At 41.1% G+C, this 25,797-nt stretch overlaps 1 protein-coding gene across 4 annotated transcripts in view; it reads right to left on the bottom strand.

Annotated features, from left to right (window-relative positions):
- Positions 1-3,837: 3,837 nt before the first annotated feature.
- epha8 (eph receptor A8) overlaps positions 3,838-25,797 on the bottom strand; it is a 111,851-nt gene continuing 89,891 nt past the window's right edge. Inside the window, exons 9-20 of one of the 4 annotated variants that reach the window (XM_035153151.2) lie at positions 22,920-23,044; positions 20,159-20,321; positions 17,643-17,775; positions 14,759-14,826; positions 14,352-14,477; positions 13,605-13,790; positions 11,669-11,730; positions 10,729-10,956; positions 6,905-7,054; positions 6,620-6,810; positions 5,572-5,730; positions 3,838-4,360 (exon numbers count right to left, since the gene is read on the bottom strand). In XM_035153151.2, coding sequence (XP_035009042.1) covers positions 4,246-4,360; positions 5,572-5,730; positions 6,620-6,810; positions 6,905-7,054; positions 10,729-10,956; positions 11,669-11,730; positions 13,605-13,790; positions 14,352-14,477; positions 14,759-14,826; positions 17,643-17,775; positions 20,159-20,321; positions 22,920-23,044 — 1,706 coding nt within the window. In that variant the 3' untranslated portion in view covers positions 3,838-4,245. The remainder of the gene's footprint in view (positions 4,361-5,571; positions 5,731-6,619; positions 6,811-6,904; positions 7,055-10,728; positions 10,957-11,668; positions 11,731-13,604; positions 13,791-14,351; positions 14,478-14,758; positions 14,827-17,642; positions 17,776-20,158; positions 20,322-22,919; positions 23,045-25,797) is intronic. The other 3 variants (XM_035153152.2, XM_035153153.2, XM_035153154.2) reach the window with 3 other exon arrangements.

Here is a 25,797-nt window from a genome sequence, read left to right as displayed (position 1 = left end):
AACAAAGCAACACGGCCTTGGTAATGAGATTAATGATGTTGTGTTAGGTCTTGTTTCACCAAGGAGAGGATTATCTCCTAACAGCCTTCCTAAGGTGAAGGAAAGGACAATTACTCAGACACAGATTCATCAGGCTCATTCCCTATTCAGCCTGAGCCTGAAATGATGTTTCAGAGCTGGGTCAGGCCTCATTCCCCCCCCCACACACACACACACACATATACACACACGTAAAGCAATTTGCTCAAAAACTCGGCAATGAGCATTAAGGAAGTCAAAGTCAATTGTTTTCAACCTGAGTGTTGCAGAGTGAGCATAATGGCGCTGCAAAGTTCAGATGAACTCCTGATCAAACACCTCTGTGTGAATATAAATATGCTTCTTGTATGTGACCAACCATAGTGAGTAATGAGGGTTTGCTTTGTCAGTCCTGGACAAATCTTACGTGAGGCACTTGCTTACATGATGCTCTGTTCCTCCTGTACATCTCTCTCCGAGGCCTTTTGACACACAGACGCATGCGCCTGTATTTCATGTTTGAACGGACACATGGAAAATCCTATGCCGTATGTAAGTTAAATGCATGAGGTCTTTCTCTTTGGTTAGTGGCCATTTTAGTTCTACCTCACAAAGTTGTTTTTGCAAATTCACCAGCAGACAGATCCCCACTTACTTGTTCAGCGAACGTCAAGCAACATTACCATTTAATAGAATTAGAGTTCTGTCTTTGGACAATTCAATATTTACTACGCTTTTCTTTCTGTTTTGGTCTCTACCAACTTAAGTAAATTTGTGTAGCAGCTATATGTAGCTCAGCAGCTAGATGTTGGCAGCATTTGGAAAGGCTGCTACGGGCAGGTCAGGGTTAGGGTGTGGACCAGAAACCCAAAACAATGTGCTAAAAGGGGCTAATGCCTCTGTGCCAAAAGAGTCTGGGAGCTTTGCCTCGTAGTCAACAAGCGACATCTGTCAGCATCCCACACAGTCATATATTTCATTTTAAATATAACAAATATGCCTTCATGCAGCTTTAAACCATCATAAAATGATGATTGCCATAATTGCATTCAGTGAATAAATGTGTTTCCCATGTGGTTTGGAGGATTAACAACCATTAACAACTGGTTTTCAGAAGTGAGGCAGGATGTCGACTGTTGTACAATGAAAAGGCAGAAAATCACTGTTGCAGTCACACACAGACAAACGTTCCTTTATTGTGTATTTATGGACAGTTTGCACATTTATGATTTATCATTAGCAACAAGGATGATGCATCAACTGTAATAAAACCTCTCAGAGTTGTATTATTTGGAAAAAACAAATGAACATGAATAAATAAATAACGCAGAGTGACTAAATCCGGTTGTTGTAGTTTTTTTTTCTTCTTCCTTCCAGTGACTGAACTTGCTGTATACATTATAAATCAATTCATCTAGCAAAAACATATCCTAACTTTATAAAACATGGGGTTTCAGTTCAAGTCCAGTGTCTTCAAAATCACCCTAAGGAAAAACAGAAATCTTCTGAAAGCAGTCGTGAAATGTCATTATAATACATAGTCAAGAAATTTCATGAGGTTCTTCTCTAATAAAAACTGACATCAACCATCTAGAGGAAAACCTACCGAGGTGCACAAGAAAATACATTCTCTTGATGGCACAGAGCAGGGTAGAAACCAGGGCTGATTATGTTCTGTTCAGAGCCTTTAGATATAAACATTCTACTTACATGGTCACCGCTTTCATCAACACTGAGGCCAACAGTGTCATCACATTTAATCAGAAGTTACACTTTATTTTACAGTCTGCGTAGCTTATGTGTACTATTTTCCCAGCATTCACAATAAAAAGGTGTTCAGATACGTTCTCTGGGGCGGAGGATTATTGCACCGAATGGCATCAGTGCCGACGCTGATCCCACAAGTAAGCTCCAAATAATAAACAAGCGTCTGTAGCATTGTGTTCAGAAATGCCCAGAGGATAAGAGGATGCTCAGGTGTAACACAACCCTCCCAGCAAAACATTATACAGATGCTGAAACACCATCTTGGGCATATTGGACGCTCCACCACTGTATATGACTAATTTGGGGAAAGCTAAAAAGACGTACAGCATATATTAATATTGGATTACTAATCAAGGAATTTGAAGGGTTATAAAATATCAAAATGTTCAAACTTCTCCAGGTGTGGCAGTCATGGGATGCTTTAGGAAAAATTGTGATATAAAGGTGTTGAATGAGCCACTTTCAAATTCGTATATGTTTTATTCTAATGATGACAACAGAGGCTCGCCAACACCACGTGGGACAACGGCAGCCATGTTGGAGGCCTCCACGATCACTGTAAACAGGTCCTGTGTCATTCAGCAGACACATCATTTTTGTGCTGCTTTTCCTGAATACATTTCACAAACACGTGACTGATTTCCTATTTACTTAGATATATTTAGCAAAGACCGACTAACAAATCAATGTATGCCTTTCTAATTAACATCCTCCTGTTGTACAATTGTTATAACAGTGTGAGAGAAGCTTGAGTTAGCATCTAGTTGTAACATTAACCCCAGTTTGCTCTTCTGTAATTGTCCTGCTGCTAGCTATGTAGTTAGCAGACAAAACAAAAACAGAGATTAATGTTGAGATTAATCTATGATCATTTTGGCCATCATACATTTCCAATATATTTGATGCATTTCAAGAATGCCTTAAAATGTATTTCTGTTCCTGAAAGTAATCAAGGAAAAGCATGTAGCCTAAAATTATGTGAGAACAATATATTATTATAATTTTTTTATTATATTTATTTTAGCAGTTTCAAATATATTTGATCTAGAAAAACAATAAAAGTCAAATAGATAAAATAGTTTTACTATTTTCCAGGACTTTCAGCCCCATCGCATGTCCTTCACGAGTAAACAGTAGTGCTAAGAAGTGATCCTGTAGTGTAGAGCTGCTCTTTCCAAGGTCAAGAATACATATTCAACAGTCATAGCTGAAACAGGTTTGCAATATTTGAAATGCATAAAATATACAGTGTTTACTTTGAAACCTGATTCAAGACACATTTTAAATAGCAGTGCATTTGCAATAAGTTTGAGAAAAGACAGCATAAGAAATGAAAGGAGAAATCGTCAAACATAAGCCTACTGAAAATGCATCATATGCATTATTTATAACATTGTTTGATAAGGCCAAAAGTATTTTAAATTTTAAATTATTATATATATTATAATATTATAATACGTATTCTTTTTGTATTGAAATAAATGTTCCCTTTTAGTCACTTTTACAGTGAAAGAAATTTGGACACAAACAAGAAGAGTGAGCTAATAACACTATATATTTTAGATATATCTTCTTTTGGGGTTTTATGTTATATAGTTATTTATGTAACATTTTAAAACAGCTAATTCTTTAACAGACCAACATCGTGGCTCCAGTTGTGGCTGCAGGGACGTTTGTGACACGACTGCAAAGCCTCTCCAACACAGAGAGATTGTAGAATAAAGTGCACTGTAACTGAATCACACACATCTTTCCTAGTACTGTAGTTGTGCGCTGTGCAGCGTCAAACTGGGCCGAGGGCTCCAGGGCTCTCTTGGGGTCATTCATCAAGGCTGGACCGTGGAGAAATGTGCCTGTTGATGGTATTAATAGCCTGGGGTGATATAGGTCTTCTCCACTGCGGAGACGATCTGGCAACTCGGGTGAGCCCTCTCTCACTTTTCTCCGTTCTCAAGCTGTTTACTGCAGGAGAGGTGGCGAGTGCCATCAGAACATTTGAACACGCCCACCCAACCCCCACCCACCTTCCCCATCCCCACCCGACACGTCACGCCATGTACTCTTGCTATTGCCCGGTTCAGTAAATCATTTGACTCTCATAAATTCATGATTGATAAATTATCTTTTCTTTGTAGGCAACAAAATGAAAAAAATGTGGTAATTAAGGCAGTCTTTCCATTTACAAATAAGACAATAAACTCAGAAGATGTGATCGGATAAGAAAAAAAATATGAAAAGGTCGGACATGTCCTTAAGAAGTCATGTTTACTTGCTCCATGGTTAAAATCCTTTTCACGTTTCGTTCTTCAGTCTCTCGAGGAAAAAAAAGTCTGTAAAGTTCCCAAACATCTTCCTCTCCCTTTTATCTATCTTTCATCTGGTTCCCCATGGAGTCCCTCTAGACCTTATAGAAGCCTGGGTTTGTAGACTTCAGCAGGAAGAAAACCGCAGAGGTGGCAGTTATACGTGCACCGAAGGCACACTCTTGTTGAGGACCTGCACCCTCATCAGCTGGACGCTGGTCATGATCTTCTTCTGGTGGCCCATCAGCGTCACCCCGAGCCTCTGGATGTCTCTGTACAGCACGCAGATAAAGACACATACAGATCTCTGTCAACGCGCCGGCAGCACACTCAGATGTTAGACAGATTCGAATTAGCATCCAAGTGTTAAAAATACTGAGTTCACCACAACAGATTGTAATTTGTCAGCTTTAATTGACTGTACTTCGACTGTAGAGCCATTTATTTGAAACAGACTTCTATTACACATGCTACACATATGCTATTTTCTTTATTCAACCTGATTCTAAGTATATTGACCAGAATTAACTTGTTATCTGACCTTTTAATTCCCTGTTATTATTATTTAGTTTTAATGCAAACTTAACACTCCTTCCGTGTTTAAATGTTGTGTCATTTTCACAGCAGCAATAAAGGTTAACTGTTGCTATTATACAAAAACTACTGGACGAATGTCAATGAAACTTGGTGGAGGGATGTGATGGGTCATGTAAGGACCCATTACATTTTTGAGCTGCCCCAGGAATTTATTTTTAACTTTCTTTAACATTGTTGTGACCGAAAAGACCCAATGAGCAGGCAGCTGTGAGTATCTGAACTAAACTATATTTCAAATTAAAAGCCTTGGAGCGGCCAGAAGAGCTTCCCCTCGAATGGACTCTGTTGGATTTATTATTTCCTCTTTTTTTCTCTTAGACACCTTGTGTGTCAGTCAAATGTTTAAATCCAGGTCTTTGTCTAATTATTTGGCATGTTCTGCTCCACAGCTTTAAAATTTGACGAACACATAAACAATTAATTGTTGGCTTTAACTATGAATTCATTTTGTTTTTATCTTGTCTTATTCTATTGTTATTTTATAGTAGAGCAGTACAGAAATAAACTTGATTTGGTTGCCCTGCACATACCGCCCTTGTCCTGTGTCTGTATTTTGGGTCATGAGCTCCATAATCGTCAACAAGAGGGGAAAATTCCCCCCCCCCCCTTTCCTAATGGGTCTACATATAAACATGGCTGAAGGAACTTCACTGACAGTAGTGTGACACAGATTAAATCATTTGAGATTCACTGGGAGCAGTTTTACAAGTGTGGAGAAGCCAGAACCCACTTCAATGTGTCAGTCAAACTGTTAAAGCCCTAATGATCTCTCGCCCTGCAGGGGCCTTTGAGACATCAGCTGGTGGCGCCCAGCGTTAGATTCTGCTGCTTAACAGCTCGCCGTCACCTCTGAGCTGTTATCACCCTCATCGCAGTCAGTGCTCACCCTTGGTTCAGGCTTATGACGTGTCCCAGAGTGTGGTACCCCCCTGCTGCAAAGCGCTCCTTGTAGCGGCCCATCTTTATGGTGTCCAGCCACTCGTCGACTGAGTTACAGCTACTGAAGTCAGGAATAGCTCTCTCCATCAGCGGAGGACTGCTTAAACTGCGGCAGAGAGAGATGGCCGTGAATAGACAGAGAGAGGAAGACACACGGGAAGACAAAAAGACAAGTTAGAGGGAGTCAGAACACAAGAAAAGAGTCAAAAATTTAGCAAGAGGGAGAGTGACTGGGTGAGAGGGGGCTTTGAAATGCACTAGTACCCGAGGCAGAAAATCAATAGCTGTTAAAATGATAGAGAAAAGGTGGCGGCTGAGGTTGCAGGATGGCTGCTTTGGGTAGATTAATAAAAGGAGAAATCCTTAACGCTCCTGCTTCTCCTCTGCCTCTTCCTCTAACTACATTTCCCCCTCACCCTCACACACAGACGTACAGGGAAGCACTATGCCACGCAACACTGACTCTGTGCGACCTGGGGCCTGAACTGAGCAATTTACACAAGTCCAGCCTCGGCCCTGGTGTCATCTCAGACCTGCTCCCACGTTCACCACAGATCAATGTCAATATCACAGCGAGGCTTTTACTTAACGCACAGCGCGTCTATCAGATGGGCTTATTGGAAAATGAACATGACCTCTCGCTTCAACTGATGGAGAACTTTGAGGGAAACTTCACACTGCAACTTTATCCCACCGCGCTCGTGTCTGATAGCAGCGGGACGAGATTGGATTTACTCCGTCTCCCATACTAGGACAGTTACTTAGTAGCCTAACAGTCTGTCTCCATATATTGTCCAAGAGATCATCTTCTCAGCCCCTCACAGGCGGGGTCTTGTTTTTGATTTGCAGCTTAATCCCCTCATCACAAGAACCAATATTTGACTACATTTTGGTGAACTGTCTGGCCAAATTAAATCAAAAGACTCTTTAGCATGTGACACAATGCGCCCATGTAGCTTCGCTGCAAATGTGGCGCTATTCAGCGGCTCGCCCACCTGCAGAGCATGTCCATGGACTTCAGGTTCTCCGGGTTGCGGATTAGCTTGTCGAGAACGGTGACTATCTGGCAAAAGCGCGGCCTCTCGTTGCGTTCCTTCTGCCAGCAGTCCAGCATGAGTGTGTGCAGAGCACCAGGGCAGCCCATGGGAGCAGGCAGCCTGTAGCCCTCCTCCACAGATTTGATCACCTGCACAACGTCAAGAATATATGGATGAGAGCAAAGTGTCAAGCAGGAAAATACACTGAGTGAATCTAAGCTATGATCAAAAAACAGGGCTCACGTCTCTGTTGGTGAGGTTCCAGTAAGGTCGCTCCCCGTAAGACATCACCTCCCACATGACCACGCCGTAGCTCCAGACGTCACTGGAGGAGGAGAACTTCCTGTAGGTGATGGCCTCCGGGGCCGTCCAGCGGATCGGGATCTTTCCGCCCTGCCAGACACAAAAAGGAGTTCAACTGGGTCCGGACTTTACCTGGAGTTTACTTTTTACACATGAACAACGCAGCGGGACGTTCTCTGCACAGACGCGTTCACAACGGTGGTGCAGCCAGGTGCAGTAGGCAAGAGGCAGGAAGTGATGTATTAATTCCACTTTTCTTGACAGCACAGACACCGACGTCAGCTCTTATCACCACAGACTCACTTGACATCTTCGCCTGTGTCTTCTATGTGTGTGACTTTGCTTTTTCAACTGGAGATATTTGTTTTCTTTCAAATTGAAAACAGCATAATAAATGTTGAGTAGTATAATCTGAAACAATTCATCATATTTTAAAAGCCTATCATTGTTTTCTACGGAGAATCTTACTTGTGTAACAATCAAGGAAATATCAAAATTCCCTTTGAAATATGATTAATAGAATCATTTTAGCATAAAATGGAAATACTTAATAATAATAATAACTTTATTTGTATAGCACTTTTCAACACAAGTAACAAAGTGCTTTACGACAAACAATAAGAATTTCACGATCAGAGTACAAATAATAATAACAAAGATACAGATAATAAAAGTCATGGACATCGATAAAACTTAAGTACTTCCTAAAATCTGTAATAAATGTACTTAGTTACTATGAACTTCTGGGTGAATGTCCACAAAAGCGGGAAGTTAAATGACACATTAAAGACTAGAGTGAGCCAGTGTGGACATGGTCAGGACAAGAATAGAGTTGCAAATGTGAGCAGGTATGTGAGCCACTTACATTATTTTGACGTGGAGCTGACACTTAATTAGGTTGACAAATGGATACATCACTTGTTAAACAAACACGGCGCTCCCCGTGGGTTGTTTTAAACATCTGAAGGTTACTCTCAGAACGTGGGCCGCTGCACATACCTGCTGTCCTGCTAAACACTAAATCCAGCAACTCGAGCCAGAGGAATTCACTAACCTTAATTCACTGTCGTAATACTCGACAGGTTCTTCAAAGTGACTTTGCTGCCACTTGGATTCTGTGCAATAAGCAGCTTTATTCACTTTACTTAAAATTTCCAGGCATTTATGTGAACTGTATTAATCTCCAGCCATTATCCACCATTAATTCAAGATGTGCTGTAATAACACTGGTGTCTGTAATATCACAATCTACAGTCTTCATCCCCTCCAGAGTGTCTGAGTGATGCTGCGTGTAATCACCTTGCTGTCTGTAATCTGATTTCTGTGCTTTAACAGACTGTAACAGACAAATGTGTCAAATGCTGATTTCCGTGTGCTGCAGGCTGATAGCATCAGACTGTGGAAGGAGCTGCTTCTGCCCTTTTTAGTTAAGACTTAATATATCTGCTCCCATCGGGCTGCAGGTTTAATATCAGGCTGCTCTCAACTGCAGCACTTACACAGATTTTACTTTGCTCCCACATTTACGGGATTATGGTTGTATTCTTTTTTCTACATCACTGTGGTACAGTTGTATCTGTCACTGACTTTTATGTTTGCCTTTTTGTTATTCTCTTGGCTATAGCTCTCAGTGGAGCTGCCAACTTAAAGCCTGTATATGAATACAAAATGCATTTCAGCTTGTCAGTTCAGTTCACAAAATATTAAGATTTTGATCTTTTTTTCCCCCAAACAAAATGATTTCACTGTGATCACACTAAGTCACGAGAAAAGTGAATTCTTATGTGCAATTTGTTGAAATGATCTCAGGGTTTATGTTTTTTGAAGTTCAAGGTTCAAAATACTTGCTTCTCAAGGACACCACTTACTGCCTAGTGCTGCCTAAAGCCAAGTTCACACTACATGACTTTCAGTCGGATCGCTGGGCAGTTCACACTAAACGATTTGCCACACGTTTGATCACATCCTGCTCACAGAATGACACATCAAACTGAAGGAGGTGAAACACGTCAGTGGACGTCACAGTTATAAAGAATGGAGAGCAGCTCGGGCCTCACTTTTTTGTCCAAAAAATGACCAAAAACTGGTGCAATTTACGTCAGCTCTACTGAGTTTGTGTTATTCTGTCCCTCACAGAGATAGTTACTGCTTGATTTCCCCGATTTCAGACATGTCCAAAGTAAAAAATGATCAGGGGACAGTTCATCACTACATGCACCGTTACCACCTTCACCTTGTCCTGCGCTCTGATTAGCTGGAGTTTGCAGTAGTTGTCGCCGACTTCCGAATAGATTTCCAAGAGGTTAGAACAGGCTGGAAATATGATCTGCGCCTGGGATGCGTTGGAGATCCGTTAGCGAGCCTTTATAATGAGGTCTTTCACACATAGTAATTGCAGACTACAAGCATTCCAGCGCCGTCTTGTGTCTTTTGTCGTTCACTTGCAGAACTTGTCGGTTGCAAATATGGCTTAAAATGTTCTGTCGTGAACTAGTTCTAGGTTCTAGGTAAAGAGAACTGGATAAGTCAGTGACGTCCTCAGGCCATAAAAAAATGGAGAGCGACAGAGATTCACACGGCACCACTACCACAGAGGACGTTTCCCCTCCAGAATCCCCTGAAGTGGGCATTAGAGTAGAGGGCCCTTGGTGGTCCGAGGTTGTTGGCTCCAGCCCCAGTAATGCCTGAAGCTGAAGCTCTTGGAGCCGAGGCAAAACAAGTACAAGAGAGGATGGGGGGTGTCTAGAAAACTATGCTATTGGAAAGAGACCAGGTCACAGTTTGTCTTTAAACATCATTTACCCAGTTTGATCATTAACCTGCCCACATTTGATCAGAGGGTCTTAACTAGACTCAGCAATAATTTGGTAAGAAATGTGATATTAAAATCACCATTACTGTGTTTCATGTCATTCAATTTACATCTCAAAGAACACATTTAAGTGTGCAGTATCTATTTATTGTTATCTGTTTGGTTTTGTCCAAGCACAGAGGAAGGATGTGTTAAAATCTAACTAAGGTTGATGCCTTGTAACAAAGAAATCTAATTAAATGTTTTGAACAATGTAATTAAAGGATTACTCCATTGATTTATTATTGCATTTCCATAAAGTTAGAGAACTCACAGGAAACAGCAAAGACAAAGATTTACTGACTCTTAATCAATATAGTATATATAGGGTCAGGCTCCAGACGTACTGTATTTACCGTAAAGCATTTTTTATATGACTCTTCCTTTGTTATACAGTAAATGTATTTCAACCCTCAACTTCAATTTGTTCCAAGTCTCAGGCCCAAACAGAGATAACCTTGATGACATCATCAGGGTTTTTTTGAAAAGTCATTATCATGTATGCAATGACAGCGTTTCTCTCTAAATATGGGAAAGAAGGCACAATAGACAGGTACTCAGTATTAGCTGATACCATAAGAGGAATTAGGGCTTCACAGATGTTGGCTCCAGGGTTTCAGACTTTACTCAAAGCTAAAAGTTTGTAAATCTTTGTCTCTGTGGCTTCAGATTTCTTGGGGAGTCCCCAAACTTTATGGAAGAACTCATTATTATCATGTAAGTCAACATGAGACTGTAACTTTGACATTTAATGTCATAATTATATATATGTCCAATTATTGGAGGTGTGTATACATTGTTTAAGGTTTGTGCATATATTACACTTATATTCCACGCACCATGATAATGACAATCTCTTTTGAGGAACAGTGCATGCGTCTGAATGTGTGTGTGTCGCTGCATTAATGCTTGCCTCAATGTGAAAACTCACACTGGTGGTGTATGCAGCATCAGGGTCGTCCTCCAGTACTCGGGATAGGCCGAAGTCCGACACCTTACACACCAGGTTGCTGTTGACCAGGATGTTTCGGGCAGCCAGGTCTCTGTGGATGTAGCCCAGGTCAGACAGGTAGGTCATACCGGCCGCGATGCCGCGCAGCAACCCCACCAGCTGGATGATGGTGAACTGGCCATCGTGTCTCTGCAGGAATGCAGGAAAGAACAGACAAGATCAGGGAGGAGGAGGAGGAGGCGGCGACAGAGAAGCTTTAACAGCAAATAAAAAAAAAGAAAAGAAAATGTGAGGAGAGTGATAATAGACAAGATTTTAATCAAGATAGAGAAAAGAGTAAAGATAAGATAGTAAAACATGACAGGGATTTGCTTTTAAGTTATAATCTGCAGTATTTTCATATAAGCAAATACTGGATCTGTTTGACTTTGATGTAAAACAACGGTAAATCAACCTATAGAGTATCTCACTGAAGAAAACGTTTGCAAGTGATGCTCTGAACTTCTGGTGCCTGACAACAGTCGTGTGATACATATGATGTGAACACTGGAAGTGTGGATCGTCTAATTTCTAGATTTTAATATCACATGAATAGAATAATCCCATTCTGCTTGATGTGTTGAGAAAATCCTCTGCATTTTCAGGACGGGTGTTGTCAGTTTAAATCAAAGCTTCCTTTATATGTGCTGAGACGCCTACATCTTGGTGATATATTGTTTCGAATGGGCAGTGATGTCCTCCCCCAAGGAAAACAGACACACACTGTCCACACAGTTAAATGGACAAACTGTACTTTGAGAATATACAGTAAATAGTCAAATTACACCAAAGACTGACACAGGACAAAAACAACAAAACCAGACTCTGTTAATGCTCCTCGACCAAAAGTATGAATACCAACCCTGAGGAAGGAGTCCAGAGAGCCGTTCTCCATGTACTCTGTGATGATCATCACCGGTTTGCCTGGAGAAACAGACAAGAACATGATGGATCATTCCTGTGCTGCACTAGATATCAACAGCATGTAAACAATTTATTTAGCCTATATACACATTGAACTGTAATTGACGCTGTGTTCTTCTCTGTTAATAACCCTGAGTAACCAGAGAGTTGTTGCTGTTGAGTTTTCAGCCATGCTGTTGGCCTGGATCTACCGATGTTAAGGTTTGTCTGTCGGCCTGTCCACCACTTTACTCCAAACTGAAATGTCTTAACAATTATTGGTTGGTTTGAGATGCTCTTGAGCTTGTTTATCTAGTTAGCTACATCACGAGTTTGACATTTGTAGTTTTGAGTGATATGTCTTGATAGGTCATTTTTGTATTTTGAATTCAGTCTATATAAATCTGATGTGTACTTTGTTTTCATTTTGTGACAGACTGTAAACGTGAACCTTGTATGGTCCACAATTAAAAATTACTGCCTTGTTTTTTGTAAGCAGCACTTTATAATGTACCCCAACAGTCTATCATATCATGTTGGTTATCGCAGAGACACATCTACCCCAACGGTGATTTAAAAACTGGTCAGACTTGATAAAGAGAGCATGGAGGTTGGAGTGGTTGACCTGTGTTTAGATTCAGACACTGAGGGGAAGAGTGAGAGAGAAATGGACACTTCTGAGGGAGTTATCAGTGGAGAGAGAAGTCTTTATCGATCTCAGATGTTTCATGAGACTACGTGAACTCTTTTCAATGTTGTGTGTGTCCAACACACCTGTTGATTCGCAATATAACCTGTAGAATAATTCATGATAATAAGCATTGATATTTCTGTGGCTCTTTAGCAACAGTCAGTTGCTTGTTGCACAAAATGTCACCAGTGAATTTCCTTGGCTCCTGTTAAAGATGGCAGATGAATCAGATACCTGCTTCCTTCAGACAGCTGCGAGGAGACACCAGAGTAAAGACTCTGACTATCTGAACAGACTGTCGAGCTGTCATAGATTACAGAACTCATTCATCTTTATTCTCTCTAACTGATATCCATGTTAAAGTCAGAATCTGAATTGTGTCACGTGTCAGCTGGTTAAAAAGCAGAAAGACAAGACAAGTGGAAACGTGACGAAAAGACTATGTGTGATTTTATATGGATGTGATACAATTAGGCAAAATCCTATGGAGCAGTGTTTTAAGATGAGCATTTGACGCAGGTCAAATATAAGCATCTTATTGTTTCGATGATTCTTTTACCTTCCCACTAAAGATAACTACACATCACACACATTCCCCCTGTGATTTAAGCTCACTGGCAAATATTACTAAAATATATCACTTTCATTGCATTTCATAAGCATGAAGTCACTATAATTGATACTTTCCCTTTTTAAATCTTCAGCCCAAGAGCATCTCAGAATATATATTATACAGTCCTGCACCGGGTCGGGTACATTTTATTGTGAAAGCTTATGACACCACTACTTCACAGATACCTTTCCAAGAACACAACTCACGCACCATAACCCATTTGATGTAAGTAACTGTGAATGTAGCATGTGTGTTTAATCATGGGCAATGGGTCATGTCGCCGGTTAACGGTTCCGGCGGGTCCGGATTTGACAAGGAGATAATTGCTGGTAATGGGTCTGTTGTGGAGATTTGCGGGTTTGAAAAAATGGATCTGTGCAGGAGTCTTATTTATGGGCTTAAATAAAATGTAGAGTTATAAGTCAAAGAGGATCAAGAGCTAGTGTTTAGTAATGGAGCAATAAAGGAATATAGGATAAAATGTAATAAAAACGTATTTTCACTGTTAATTATTATGTTCACGCTCCAGATGTCCTATAAAAATACATTATAAACATATATACATTAATACATGTATGAGTGGTGGCGTACTCTGAGTTACTACTCCCTCCAGGCGGATGACGTTGGGGTGGTCGAACTGGGCCATGATAGACGCCTCGGCCAGGAAGTCTCTCTTCTGCTTGTCTGTGTATCCTGCCTTCAGGGTCTTCAGGGCCACTGGGATGTCTCTTTTCCCCGGGAGCCTCATACGACCGTAACACACCTCCCCGAATTCCCCTAAACACAACAGTAAGACAATTCATTCACATTCAGCCTTAATACTTTTGTTAACTGTACTGGACATGCACTGTTCTTAGCTGCACTCACACTCTCTCTTAAGACATGGCTGCAAATGAGTTTATTTGCTGGGTTAGATAAGAGAAACAGATCCACTTATTGGCCGTCTGGCTACATACATGTGCACACCCTGAACTAAGCTAATCATCCATCCATCATTTCTCATTAGTGCTTATCTTTCGCTCAGAAGAACTGTAATTGTGCTTCCTATACTTCTGTAAAAGTCTGCAGCAGTCACATGGAGCAATGCATTGTGGGCCTGACACAGTGTTAGTATTCCCTGCCTGTCTGAGGAGCTTTGATTGACAGCCCCACGCAACGCTCTGATTCCGCTCTGCCGTCCTCCTCTCTGCTGCACACCACAGCCTTTACACCATCCAATGATTTTAACTTAGCTCAGCCAATGATTCCCACTCTGCGCATGCATGTGTGTGTGTGTGTTTGTGTGTGTGTGTGTGTGTTTGCGTGCACGTGTGGGTGTACACAAGTTCATGGTTTTACCTGAACCAATGATTTTCTCTATTTTGATCCTGGAAGCTTCAATTTCTCGGGCAAACTCGTGGACCGCCTGGCAGGGGTCCTCGTATGTGTGTGGGTCGATATAGAACCTCGCGTCTGGGAATGACACTAAGATAAACAACATTACCATTTGGTCACATATCGGAGAATGAGAGCAACATCACATCTGAGCCCCTGCCACCGGCGTGTGGAGGGAAAGCTGATGAAAGGGAAGGAATGGCTTGGAGAAAGGAGCACAGAGGGAGAGAGAGAGTGAGCAGCACACAGGGAACAAGGCCTGTGTGCTCCTGTAATCACTCAGAGCGTGATGAAGATTGTTTGCTCCGAGGAGGAACTCTAATGAGATCTAATCTATTATTGGTAATAATCGGGGAATGGGTCAAACATACCGTGGCCGTTCTGGTAATGCATCTTCTCCTCATCAGAGTCCTGGAAGGCTTTGCTGTAGCCACAGTGTCTATACAAACCACACACACACACACACACACACACACACACACACACACACACACACACACACACACACACGCAGCCAATCATCCAAATACAGACACATGCACACACATAAACATACAGCGGGGTGAGTACAGGACAATAGTGATCATCAAACTCCTACCACCGCTCATAATTAATTAATGAATCATTGTTCATAATGAATTTTTTTACATTTTCATAACTGATTGCTGCATATTTATCTGTAAAGAAACAACCAGTCGACCTTTTACTCGTTCTTTTTGCACTGGCAGCCAGAGGGAGAAGGTCAGAGGCTACCCTTACCCTCTGATGTTAAATAAAACATCATCTAAAAAGACATATTATCTCATGTACTCTTAGTGGTATTAAACCAAACAGTGCATCAGTCTTTTATTTGTGCAGGATTTTGAACGTACATAGATTGTTTGCCTCTCCACTAGAGGGGAGATGATTATATAATTAATTTTCATACCACTGAAAGTAACATAGAAACATGTGAATCTTTATGACTCTACCAATCAAATTAATTTGATCATTAGCTTCTAATTATTCATGATAGCAAATTGACATGACATGGCATGAACATACATGTTAAAAAGCCACAATAAACACATCCCAGGAGAGAAAGGAGGGAAGGGGCAGGAGGATTCAACACGTCATTCACAGATACAGAGGTAGCAGCCTGTCTCTTGCTCCTTGTGGGTTCGTAGCTTTCACTCTAATTGACTCAACTCAAATAATGTAAATATTGTATTTTCTGATGCTGTCACTACACTGATTCTTTATGAGGCAGTTTATTTCCTGCTAGTTTTTAACTTCAGTATGAAAGCTGGTGGTTTTACTACGGAGCCTGGGAAAAGACAGAGAAGTACTAAATAAAAACTTAAATTTTCTCTTTCTCTATGTCCCTTCAATAATTTCATAATTTGGGATCAATAAAGTACATCTACCTATCTATCTTCCCAGGGCCTGCAGTCTTTTCAGATGAAACTCGCAGGTGATCTTTACATGGGCACTGGAACAAAAACAGAGCTCACAGACTCAAAAACCTGAGAAAGAGATAGGCTGCTATTCATTGTGAAAGGGACCTGGCATCGCTCCCCACTGTGCTACAGAGAGAAGGCCCCCAGCAGCAGGCTTCTATAAATGCCCTCTGTTACGATGTGAGCAACCAATCACAATGCAGAAACTAAGCACAGAGCGATTACAACTTCCAAAACAGATCAAGGAAGTGGTTGAACAACACGAACACAACACCTTTGCTGAAGCAGGTTTTACTACAAACTACAGTTTTAGTAGCTATTAACATTGCTTCAGAACCAGCAGCGTTTCCACTTCCTATGAGGTCCAGTTCTCAATCAGTGCCCCCTGTCACCTGACCACTGTTTGATTCCAAATGTGTGAATGTAGCATTAATCATCTCTCAATGCTTGAGATTTAACTTTCTGTGGTGTTAACTTCTGCTAATGCATTTAACCTCCTTTAAGTATAACACTTATTTGTCCAGCTCGAATTGAAATGTGAAAGTTTTGTCTGTCAGTATAGATACTTTACAATCTGACAGGGCTGCTGAGACATCCACACTGACAGACGTCTACTCAAATAACTGTCTCATCCCACTTATTACTGTTTGCATCATGGACGCTAATCAGCACAGACTAAATGCTGCAGGTGACAGAAGAGCTGCTAAAAGTAAATTTACCGAAAATAATTTGACAAAGTTATTCCATTAACTGATGAGATGAAGTCACTTAATCATCCATAAGTCTCCAGGCTGCTGGCACACACTGCATGTATCTTAGATGATCGCAGGGCACTAGCATTAGCCAGGGTGCTGTGTTTTACTATCTGATTTTTATATTCATATAGATTAAAATCTCATTTAGTCAGTAGCCACTGATTCATCTGCGGTGAACTATTCTTTTCCGCTCATCATTCAAATTTACTTCCTTTCTGTCTCAGGGCCTTTTTGGTATTTTCTTACCACTTTCATATTAGGCTGGCGAGTTGCCCAACTCACTACGTTTTAGTGCACTCATATTCTTTTATTATATGGAAAATTTTACTTCTACACTCCACCATCAGTGAGGATGTTCTTTTTCCATCCTCCATCTTAGTGTCATTAAATATACTGGACTTCGCTGTCAAGGTAACATGGCTTTGCCTGGATCACATCATTAAATCCTCCAACTTATTGTGTTTTTCTCCTCAAAGAGAATGGAAATGAAAAAAAATGAATATGGATTGAAATATGAATTAATTAAGTGCATTGAAATGAATTATTCTTTGCTGTACTACACTACAGAGATGTAAGTTGAAGACATCAAAAGGGAGGGAAGGGGGGGGCTGATGGGATAAATGGGAACGTTTGGCTTGAAAGCTACTGGACATGAATCAACATAATTAAATCCAAGATGAGGTGGAAATTATGACTTGGAAAATTAGCTGTGTAAGTCAGTAAGAAGACAGGGAGGGTTGGGGGGTTTAGAGCAGCTGAAGCATTAGTTTTCAGAGCTCATCTCCAGTCCTCGACCTTGTTACTGGTAGAACAGCATGCACATTATTAGTGCACTTCAACAGTTTGAACATTTGAACATGATAAGTGGGACTAAAGGTAGTTTAGCTTCTCAAACACGGCCTTAAATATGATCTGTTCCCATGTTTGGAGGACATTTATATTCTAGCCTTACTTTCTTTTTACTTGCAGCAAATACAACATGTGGCACAAGCAGGGGAAAACACAGCAACATCACACAAAGAGAGGCACAGTAGAGTAGTGTAAGAAAGTGTTCCACACACAGCAGCGATGGGTAGTGTGGTAAAGTGTAGCCTTGCCGTTTCCTGCAGATGATGATGGCCAGAAAGGTCACCAGGCTGGACACCAGGGCCATGCAGATCCATACGATGGTCATGGTGTTGTAGCGCAGAGGAGCTGCAAACACACACAAACACACTGTCAGCTGAGGGTTTCCAGTTTACCCTGTAGACACACACTGGCAAATGCAGGCGGCAGGTAGAGTGGTCCTGGTCAAACAAGATAAACAAGAATTTGGACCTCTATTATAGGAGCCGCGCATTTTCTAATTACCTCCTGTTTGTATTTTGAAAAGTGTGTCCGCGGCATTATGGGTAGGAAATATTCAACCCCATATTGTCATTAGTATTCAGAGGTTGAAGTGATTAAGTGTCCACCTTTAAGAACACCATTTCTTTGCAGACTGCACACAAACGAGAACTAGTGTTTTTTTCCAGACCCACATGAGGTCACTGTGACCTTTGACCTTTGACCACTGAAATCTGATCAGTTGATCTTTGAGTCCAAGGGACAACTGGTCGAGCTTTTAAGGGATTCCCTAAAGGCAGACTTGAGATATTATGTTCAAGGGGCAAAAAACTTGTGACCTTGACCATTGAATTTCGACCACCCAAATCAAACTAAATAATCGGTGAGTCTAAGTGAAAATGTGTGGTTAATTTGAACACACAATGTTCAGCACTAATGTAGGAGTAAGTCAGGCAGACGTGCTGGAACCAGAAACAGGGGCGACTACAAGTGAGAGTGCCTAAAAATAGTATTTTATGTATTGCTCTCTGCACCATAAGTGAAACCCTTACTGTCTGGATCTATTTTATTATTTGACACTGACGGTTCATTGCAGGAGGAAAGAGACAGGACTGCTTGTTTTGCTCTTGTGTGATGTAAATAAAAACACCATATGGACATGTTGACAATGTAAAAACATATATTTCCCATTGCATTCACCTTATTACAAAATACATATTCACATATTTTCTTACTAAGTTATTAATTTATTAAGTTAATTACAACATTTATGTCCTTATTACTTGCAACTCGTGTGTAATTCAGGAAAAAGGTTATTAACTTTTCTTAGCCCAAGGAAGTCAAAAACAGTCTGTTTTAAACATAGCACCTGGAGCATTAAATTAAATATTAAAAACAGCATTTAAACATTGAGAACACAATGTTTGATGTATGAGCTAACCCTTACTATGTGTGATGAAATTATTAGTATATTTTTAACCATGTTTGAGCTAGACAGCAAATTCAAAGTTTATCAGAGGTTTATCTCAGGTTGCCACAGTGGTAACAGACCATAGAGGTCTGTAATTAGAAAAAACAATAAAAAGCTATATTATAGTATTAGTCCAATATTTATTTGTTTTTTATTACTAGAGAGCCAACTCTTCATATATGTTTATGCCTGCAGTTTTATGTACAGTACATGGCCAATTTTCTTTATAGAATTGGAGCCAAATACCACAAGTACCCTTTTCCTGTGACAGAGCCAGAAACCACAGCAAACACACTGACACAGCTGAAAAAAGGATGCTGACAGCACAGATACACCAGGGTAAACAGAGAAACCACTCACCCTCCCAAACACCTCAACACAACATGTTCTTCTGTGACTGATTATTGAAAATTAAATGGTATTAGTCTCATATCAACATTAGGTTAACTCTATCTGTGGGCACAGCTCAGCACCGAGCGGCTGCAGTGCTGTTTGCAGAGGGATAACGGACACGACTCAGCATGTCGGCTGCTGGGGTGTGTGTGTAGTCCTCTTGTTTTTACAGTCTGAACATGAATCAGTATCAGGAGCAGGAGAGTCGGGGTCGAGTGCAGCAGCAGAATGAAGGGAGACTATTAGTCAATGAAACAGCACTGGGACTCCAACCGGGCAGGAGGTTGTACTTTGCAGACCTTGAATCTGCTCCGCACGTTATCTGCCAAACCCCCTATTAGAAAAGACAAATATTCGAATACAACTTTTTCTTTTTTTCTTTTTTATCAACGCCTAACTTTCTGTGTTGCTCTTGCCTCAGGTGGAAAGACTCCTGAAGACTTCTCCCCCAGCCCTGCACTGTGTCCAGCTGTTTGAAGCAGGGATATGCTGCCGTTCTGCTGACAAGGGTGACCCTCTAACAAAGTACAGATCAGTGCAACAGAGGGATGGAGCGAGGTGGTTATCAGGCGCAGTGACACCCAAGCCCCTTTAACCATGGACCATGCTGTGCAGCCTTTCAAAAGATTTCAGTGCTGAGTCTTTTAACAGAACTGTTTCCTCTTTCTTTTTTCCCCACACTGTGTTAAACAGCACACGGCTGCTGATGGCAGGCAGGAGGTTTTGAGCAACAATTCAGTGATACAGTACGTTACAGCTCTTGACCATCATGTGACACACACACACACACACACACACACACACACACACACACACACACACACACACACACACACACACACACACACACACACACACACACACACACACACACACACACACACACACCTGCTTTCCCGGTCTGAATCTCCACATTCTGGCTGAAACGTCCGCAGCCTGCTGACGTTCTAGCTCGGACCTGGAAGATGTATTTGGTGCCCGGCTTCAGCCCTGACACTCGGGCGCTGGTATTTCTAGACTTCAGTGTGGAGTAACTCTGCTCTTCATTATCCTGTAAAGGACACACAACACATTTAAACATTAGCTTCAGGGAAATTGGTCTGCTGGTCAACGCCAGTACATAAGAGCTATACTGTTCAATCTGAATACGTAAAATGTGTGGTTTAGAACACAGAATGTACACTGTAGATGTCACAACTACAGTCATGAACTATGTGGGCTAAGTTCATTGTTGGTGGCAAATAAGTTGAGAAAATATGCATTAATGCACTCTACTGTACAAGTGTATGATTGGAAAATGTTATAATGTTTCCCCAGGTTTTTAATTTCCCAGGACAAATAAAAAAATGGCCTTCGAATCTGGTTATTTCAGCAGCAGATAAATTGATTTATTCATCTCCGTAAGAAAGCTGTTTGTGTAAAGATGTCAGTCAAATAGGTCACATCAGATGACATGAACAAGACACGTTAAATGTACATACACCGAAACATATGGCAACAGGAAGGACTTTTTCTTTTTTTTCCACTGTCACAAGTGCTCAGTCATTGTGGGAACTGCTCTTTGAAGTGCCTTAAAAAATTGTGTTTTTAATTTGGTGCAATCAAAAAAGGACTGAAAATTGACATTGACTAGTAAACATTGAATCCTAAACGTTTATATTATATTATACGAAATATAGGGAAGCTAGTTTGAATGGGCCTAATGGTGCTGATAAGTAACAGTAATCTTAATTTACTTCTATGCTTCAGTTTTTTAGGAAGAGGAGATGCTGGACCATCAGCCACAGACTCCATCTGGTACAAGTACAGCCTCAGCCAGCACTAACAGCTCAGACCACATCTTTAGCAAGCGCCACAGACACAAGTGAAGTACAAGCAGCCTCAGCCAGTACGAGCACAAGCAGAGGTGTACGGCCAGCATCAGATTCAAGCAGCTCAGACCCTCATAGATATTTCTGCTCCACGGCTGATTGTTCCCCAGTCTGAACACACTTAACTTGGACTGAGTTAATGCGCAGTGGTCCATTCATGGTCCATTTACATGGCTCAGGGGTCAGGAAGTGAGGAGGGACCCGATCTGGCCGCAATGTTTCAATGGCTGACATGTAATTGAATTACTTCATTCACCATGGACGTTTTATTTTGAGTCTTCCCACATACATTGTCCTTAGTTCTTCACAGGATTTGTTGACAGTCAGATAAACACCGGTCATATGCGGTAAGGCAGAGAAAGGCAAATCACACTAAATTAAATATGAGACATTAAAAGACATTTTTCAAATAATCTTTTCTTAGTGTCTGTATATGCATCTGGTAGATTTGTTGAACCATGTGTTATGCATGGTTATCATAAATGAAAACAACCTTATCTGCCAGTCAAATGTAATTGGCAGCCAATTACCTCACACATCTTTTGATCTGCCTCTATCAGCCAGGAAAGTGACAGGTGCTTTGAAAAGTGTTTGTCTTATTTTCATGTCCTTTCAAATCATTCCTTCATTTATGATTCATCGTTTTTCCAAATGCAAATTATCAAGCTTGTTATCCCTACTCACTATTCAAAGTTCTGTTTTTTAGCATATATTCATTAAGAAAAGGGAGTGTGGGGGGGTGGGGGAGGGGGGTGCATGTATTGTTTTGAAAGGAATGGGTTCTTTTTTTGGAAGTCTTGATTAACAGTAAAGTTCATCATCATCACTGCTCCCCTCAACTTGTTTTCATCTCCCCGATACAGCATCTTTTAATTCAAAGATACTTTACAGGTTTGGAAGTAAAATAAGTTCAACAATAATAGGGGGTGCAAAGTGCATCCAAACAACACAATGAGTGAATCATTCATGTATCCATGGAAAGGATAAGAGCCTAATTATGAAGAAGTGCTAGGTGAAGAAATAAAAGCCTTTTTTTTGGTCTCTATTATCGTCCTCAGCTAGAGTGCTGCAGCAGCGGCCGCCTCCCTTGCTGTGACTCATTCTTGTTTAGCACAGAACTATAGAAACTGTAAGAAAGCAGATTGCTGACTTGTCCACTTGAAATCCCCCACAGGCGTCTCGCCCCCTGAGCGAGGCCAGATTAAGATACCAGCGCAAGAGACGAGCTAATCCTTCAGCTCTCCCCACCGTCCTGCTTGTACGGCTATGAGACTTCTCGCTCCCTGGCTGCTCCCTTTGCAATTAGCTGATTTCTATCATCTCACACACACGCGCACACACACACACTTTTACTGCAATTAGCTTGTCACAAGGCCTCTGCGCTCGCCAGCCGCTTGCTGTCACTGTCACTTTCACTAAGTTGGAATCTACACTGTCTCATCCTCTGTCTTTCTCTCCCTCTCTCGACCCCTATTTCCTTTCAATTAGCTGAGCTGCCAGTGGGATCTTTTTCTTGGATTAAGTTATCCAGAGTCTATCCAGCCGCCACTCCTCTGCATTCAAAGTATCTTGGCTCAGTTTAGTCAGAGCCCTTTGATGACAATGAGCTCATGTTCTCTAGGTATCTTGGGGACTGTCTCAATAGTTTCATGTCAACTGTTTTTTGAAAACACAATATGCTGACGAAACCACAAAACCGATGACTACAGTGTTCAGTTTTTGGGGTTCTTTAAGAGCAGTTTTTGTGTGGCACAGATGCAGCAATCAGTTGAGTATACCTTCTCATAATATTTGATGTCGTACTCCAGAATTACTCCGTTGGGCTGGTGGGGCTCATGCCACAGCAGAATCACACTGTTCTGACTGGTGTTCTCCTGGCGGATGGCTAATACTTCAGAGGGGGCTGCAAAGGAAACAGGAGAGATAACTGCTTCGTCAGTTCAAGATGTGGTTCCTCTATGATATCAAGTCTTTGCAGTAATGAGATTATCCTGCAGTGAAGTCCTATTCTCACAAAGAGATTGGTTAGAACAGCTTTAAATTATAAAGAGATCAATGAAATCAGGCACTTGCAACGTTAAAGAAAGTAAAAAAAAAATATTCTGCTTCAACCCCTTGATTCCTGACCCATCCCTTATCCTTCCGCCAACTTTCGTAGTAATTTGGCCAGTAGATTTTGTGTAATCTTGCTTACAAAATCTTGCTTATAGGCTGAGCTCAAAATATTCAACTCAAAACGGGGTGATTTACACCAACTTTTAAGCCTAAATGTCCACTGACGCAAGTGGTGATGCTAGCGGACGTAGCCACACATGGTGTGCCCAAGGGTACGTGAACGCACCACAGAGGAGGAGAACAGATGACATTGAGTCTTAAAACATGGTGTAAATGACGTTGTTTCGAGTTGAATATGAATGTCGGGGCTTACAGATACTTGGATGACACCTCGGGAGCAGTATGGAGGCATGTTGTGTTTTTTCTGTTGTTTTATTACGTCTGAAGAAGCGGTCGCAATTGACTTCAATTGTATTTGATTCGGATGCAACGCTGTTTACTCCTGAAAGTGTTTTGTGGAGTCAAACACTTCACCCACCCCTCCATTGGCATAATGGTGAGTAAATGATCAGTGAATTTTCATTTTTCGGTGAATTATCCCTTTAAGCTCCTGGGTACTACAGAAACAATCATATTGTGATCATTTTGTCAGAAATAAAAGGCGGAAGACATTTTAACCTTAGATATAGTGTTTGTAGAGGCTAGTTTTGCACTGACCTGAATTTAACAGCTTGAACGTGCGACTGAACTTTGATTTTTTAATCTTTGCTATCAAAGCAGCAATCCGACCCCTCCTCCGAAGATAAGTTTTTATTACACAACATCACTCTACTTCTGAGTCACAAGATCTTTTTCTTGTGAGGTCCGTTTTACATATATATACATGCATATAAATATACATACGTTTTAAAGGAAGGGGAGCAAAGAAAAGTGGGGCAGTTTTATAATCCAGACAGACAAACAGACAGAGGACTTCAAGATCATAAATAAAGTAGAAGAACAGGTCAGAAATCCTGACTTTTTCCATCTGGTTTGCTGAGAGAACATGACAGAATCATGGATAAATGTATTAAGTTCTAAGGTCACAGAGTTTTGATGTGCTGTTTAAGACTTGGTGCAGTGATCTGCTGTAGTTCATGATGATAATATAGATCTCTCTCCTTTCTTAATGATCTCTCATATTTTCTACTCCACCCTAACATCCCTTTGAAACTCAGTGAGAGTCAATCACAACGGGTGGTCCATCCTTTGATGCATGCTCAACACCAACACCATAACTGCTGAATCAACCCATAAAACTATTGATTAATTGGTTGTATTCACACAGTGTCAGTGTATTAATACTGCTGGCATCTTGTCTTTTTCAAAACGGGGCAGAAATAAGCTGCTCTAGAAAAACAACTTTTCCCGAGTCTATAAAGTTGCTAAAAGTTCAACCTGAGTGCAGGTTACACTTACTTGTGTGTCAACTAATAAATTTCAGGTTTCATACAAGTGATTACTGCGACACTATTCAGAATGTAGATAAGTTTGGTGGTATATAGAAACTATGGAGCATATAACTGTCAGAGTTGAACACCAGTATTATTTGCTGACAGTGGCTGCTACCCCATCAAGTCCTGTATGTGCCACAACCAGTTTTTCATTATCAGCACAAAATGTCGTTGAGACAGCACATTTCCTTTAAAGATTTTTTTGTAAATCTGACAGCAGAGAGAAACAGCGAGGAGAGGAGAGAAATGTGTGATCATGGGCCAAGGCTAGATTCACATATAAAATGATGTGGCTGCAAGTGAGACGTCAACATGGCCAAGGGCGTAATGTGCTGCATGTTTTGCTTTTCAAAGGATTATTTTTGTGACATTTCACTTCATTTGGATAATTTACAGCAAGTGATTCATGGTCTGTTTTGAACCCAGGACATAACAGTTACTACACACTGTTCATCATCAGAGCCATGGATTCTCAGCAGCTCGAACACATCCTTTACTATTCATCCTTTGTCCTGCCTTGTCCCCTTAAGTCTTTGAGCATTTTTCCACTATAGGAATCAGTGAGCCATAACCTGGAGCTTAACAGAGCCCATGAGCCTTTGTGGCTAGGTTCCTACTTTGCAAAGTTTGTTTCGGTTGTTGGAATGTTTTGTGATACTCAAGGAACCACATGGCTCTGCTCGTTGCAGATGATGTGGTTCTGTTGGCTTCATTGAACTGTGATGTTCAAAACGTACTGGGGCAGTTTGCAGCCTAGTAACCAGGACTAGAGTCAGAACGTCCCAATCCGAGGCCATTGTTCTCCCTGAAAATTGTGGATCATCCTGGTGTCCGCCTGCAGGACCCTGGACATGTTGCAGGGGAGAGGAATATCTGGAATAGGGTTAGGGTTGGCCTCTCTTAGCCTAATGCCACCATGACCCGACCCCAGCTATTCACTACACTTCTGGTTAGTAAGACGGACAGAGGGTAGACAATAGAATACATGGTCTTAATTACTGACTATTATTCAAAATCAATTGTAATTATTTTTACATATTAGTATGGTCAAAGTAATGGAAGGCTATGATGTTAAAGCACAATTTGTTGCACTGTTTAACTTCACACA

Source organism: Hippoglossus stenolepis, chromosome 3 (genome assembly GCF_022539355.2).
Source record: "Hippoglossus stenolepis isolate QCI-W04-F060 chromosome 3, HSTE1.2, whole genome shotgun sequence".
NCBI classification, from domain to species: Eukaryota; Metazoa; Chordata; class Actinopteri; order Pleuronectiformes; family Pleuronectidae; genus Hippoglossus; species Hippoglossus stenolepis.
Note: the sequence above shows the minus strand (reverse complement) of the source record. Positions and strands in the feature narration are given on the sequence as shown.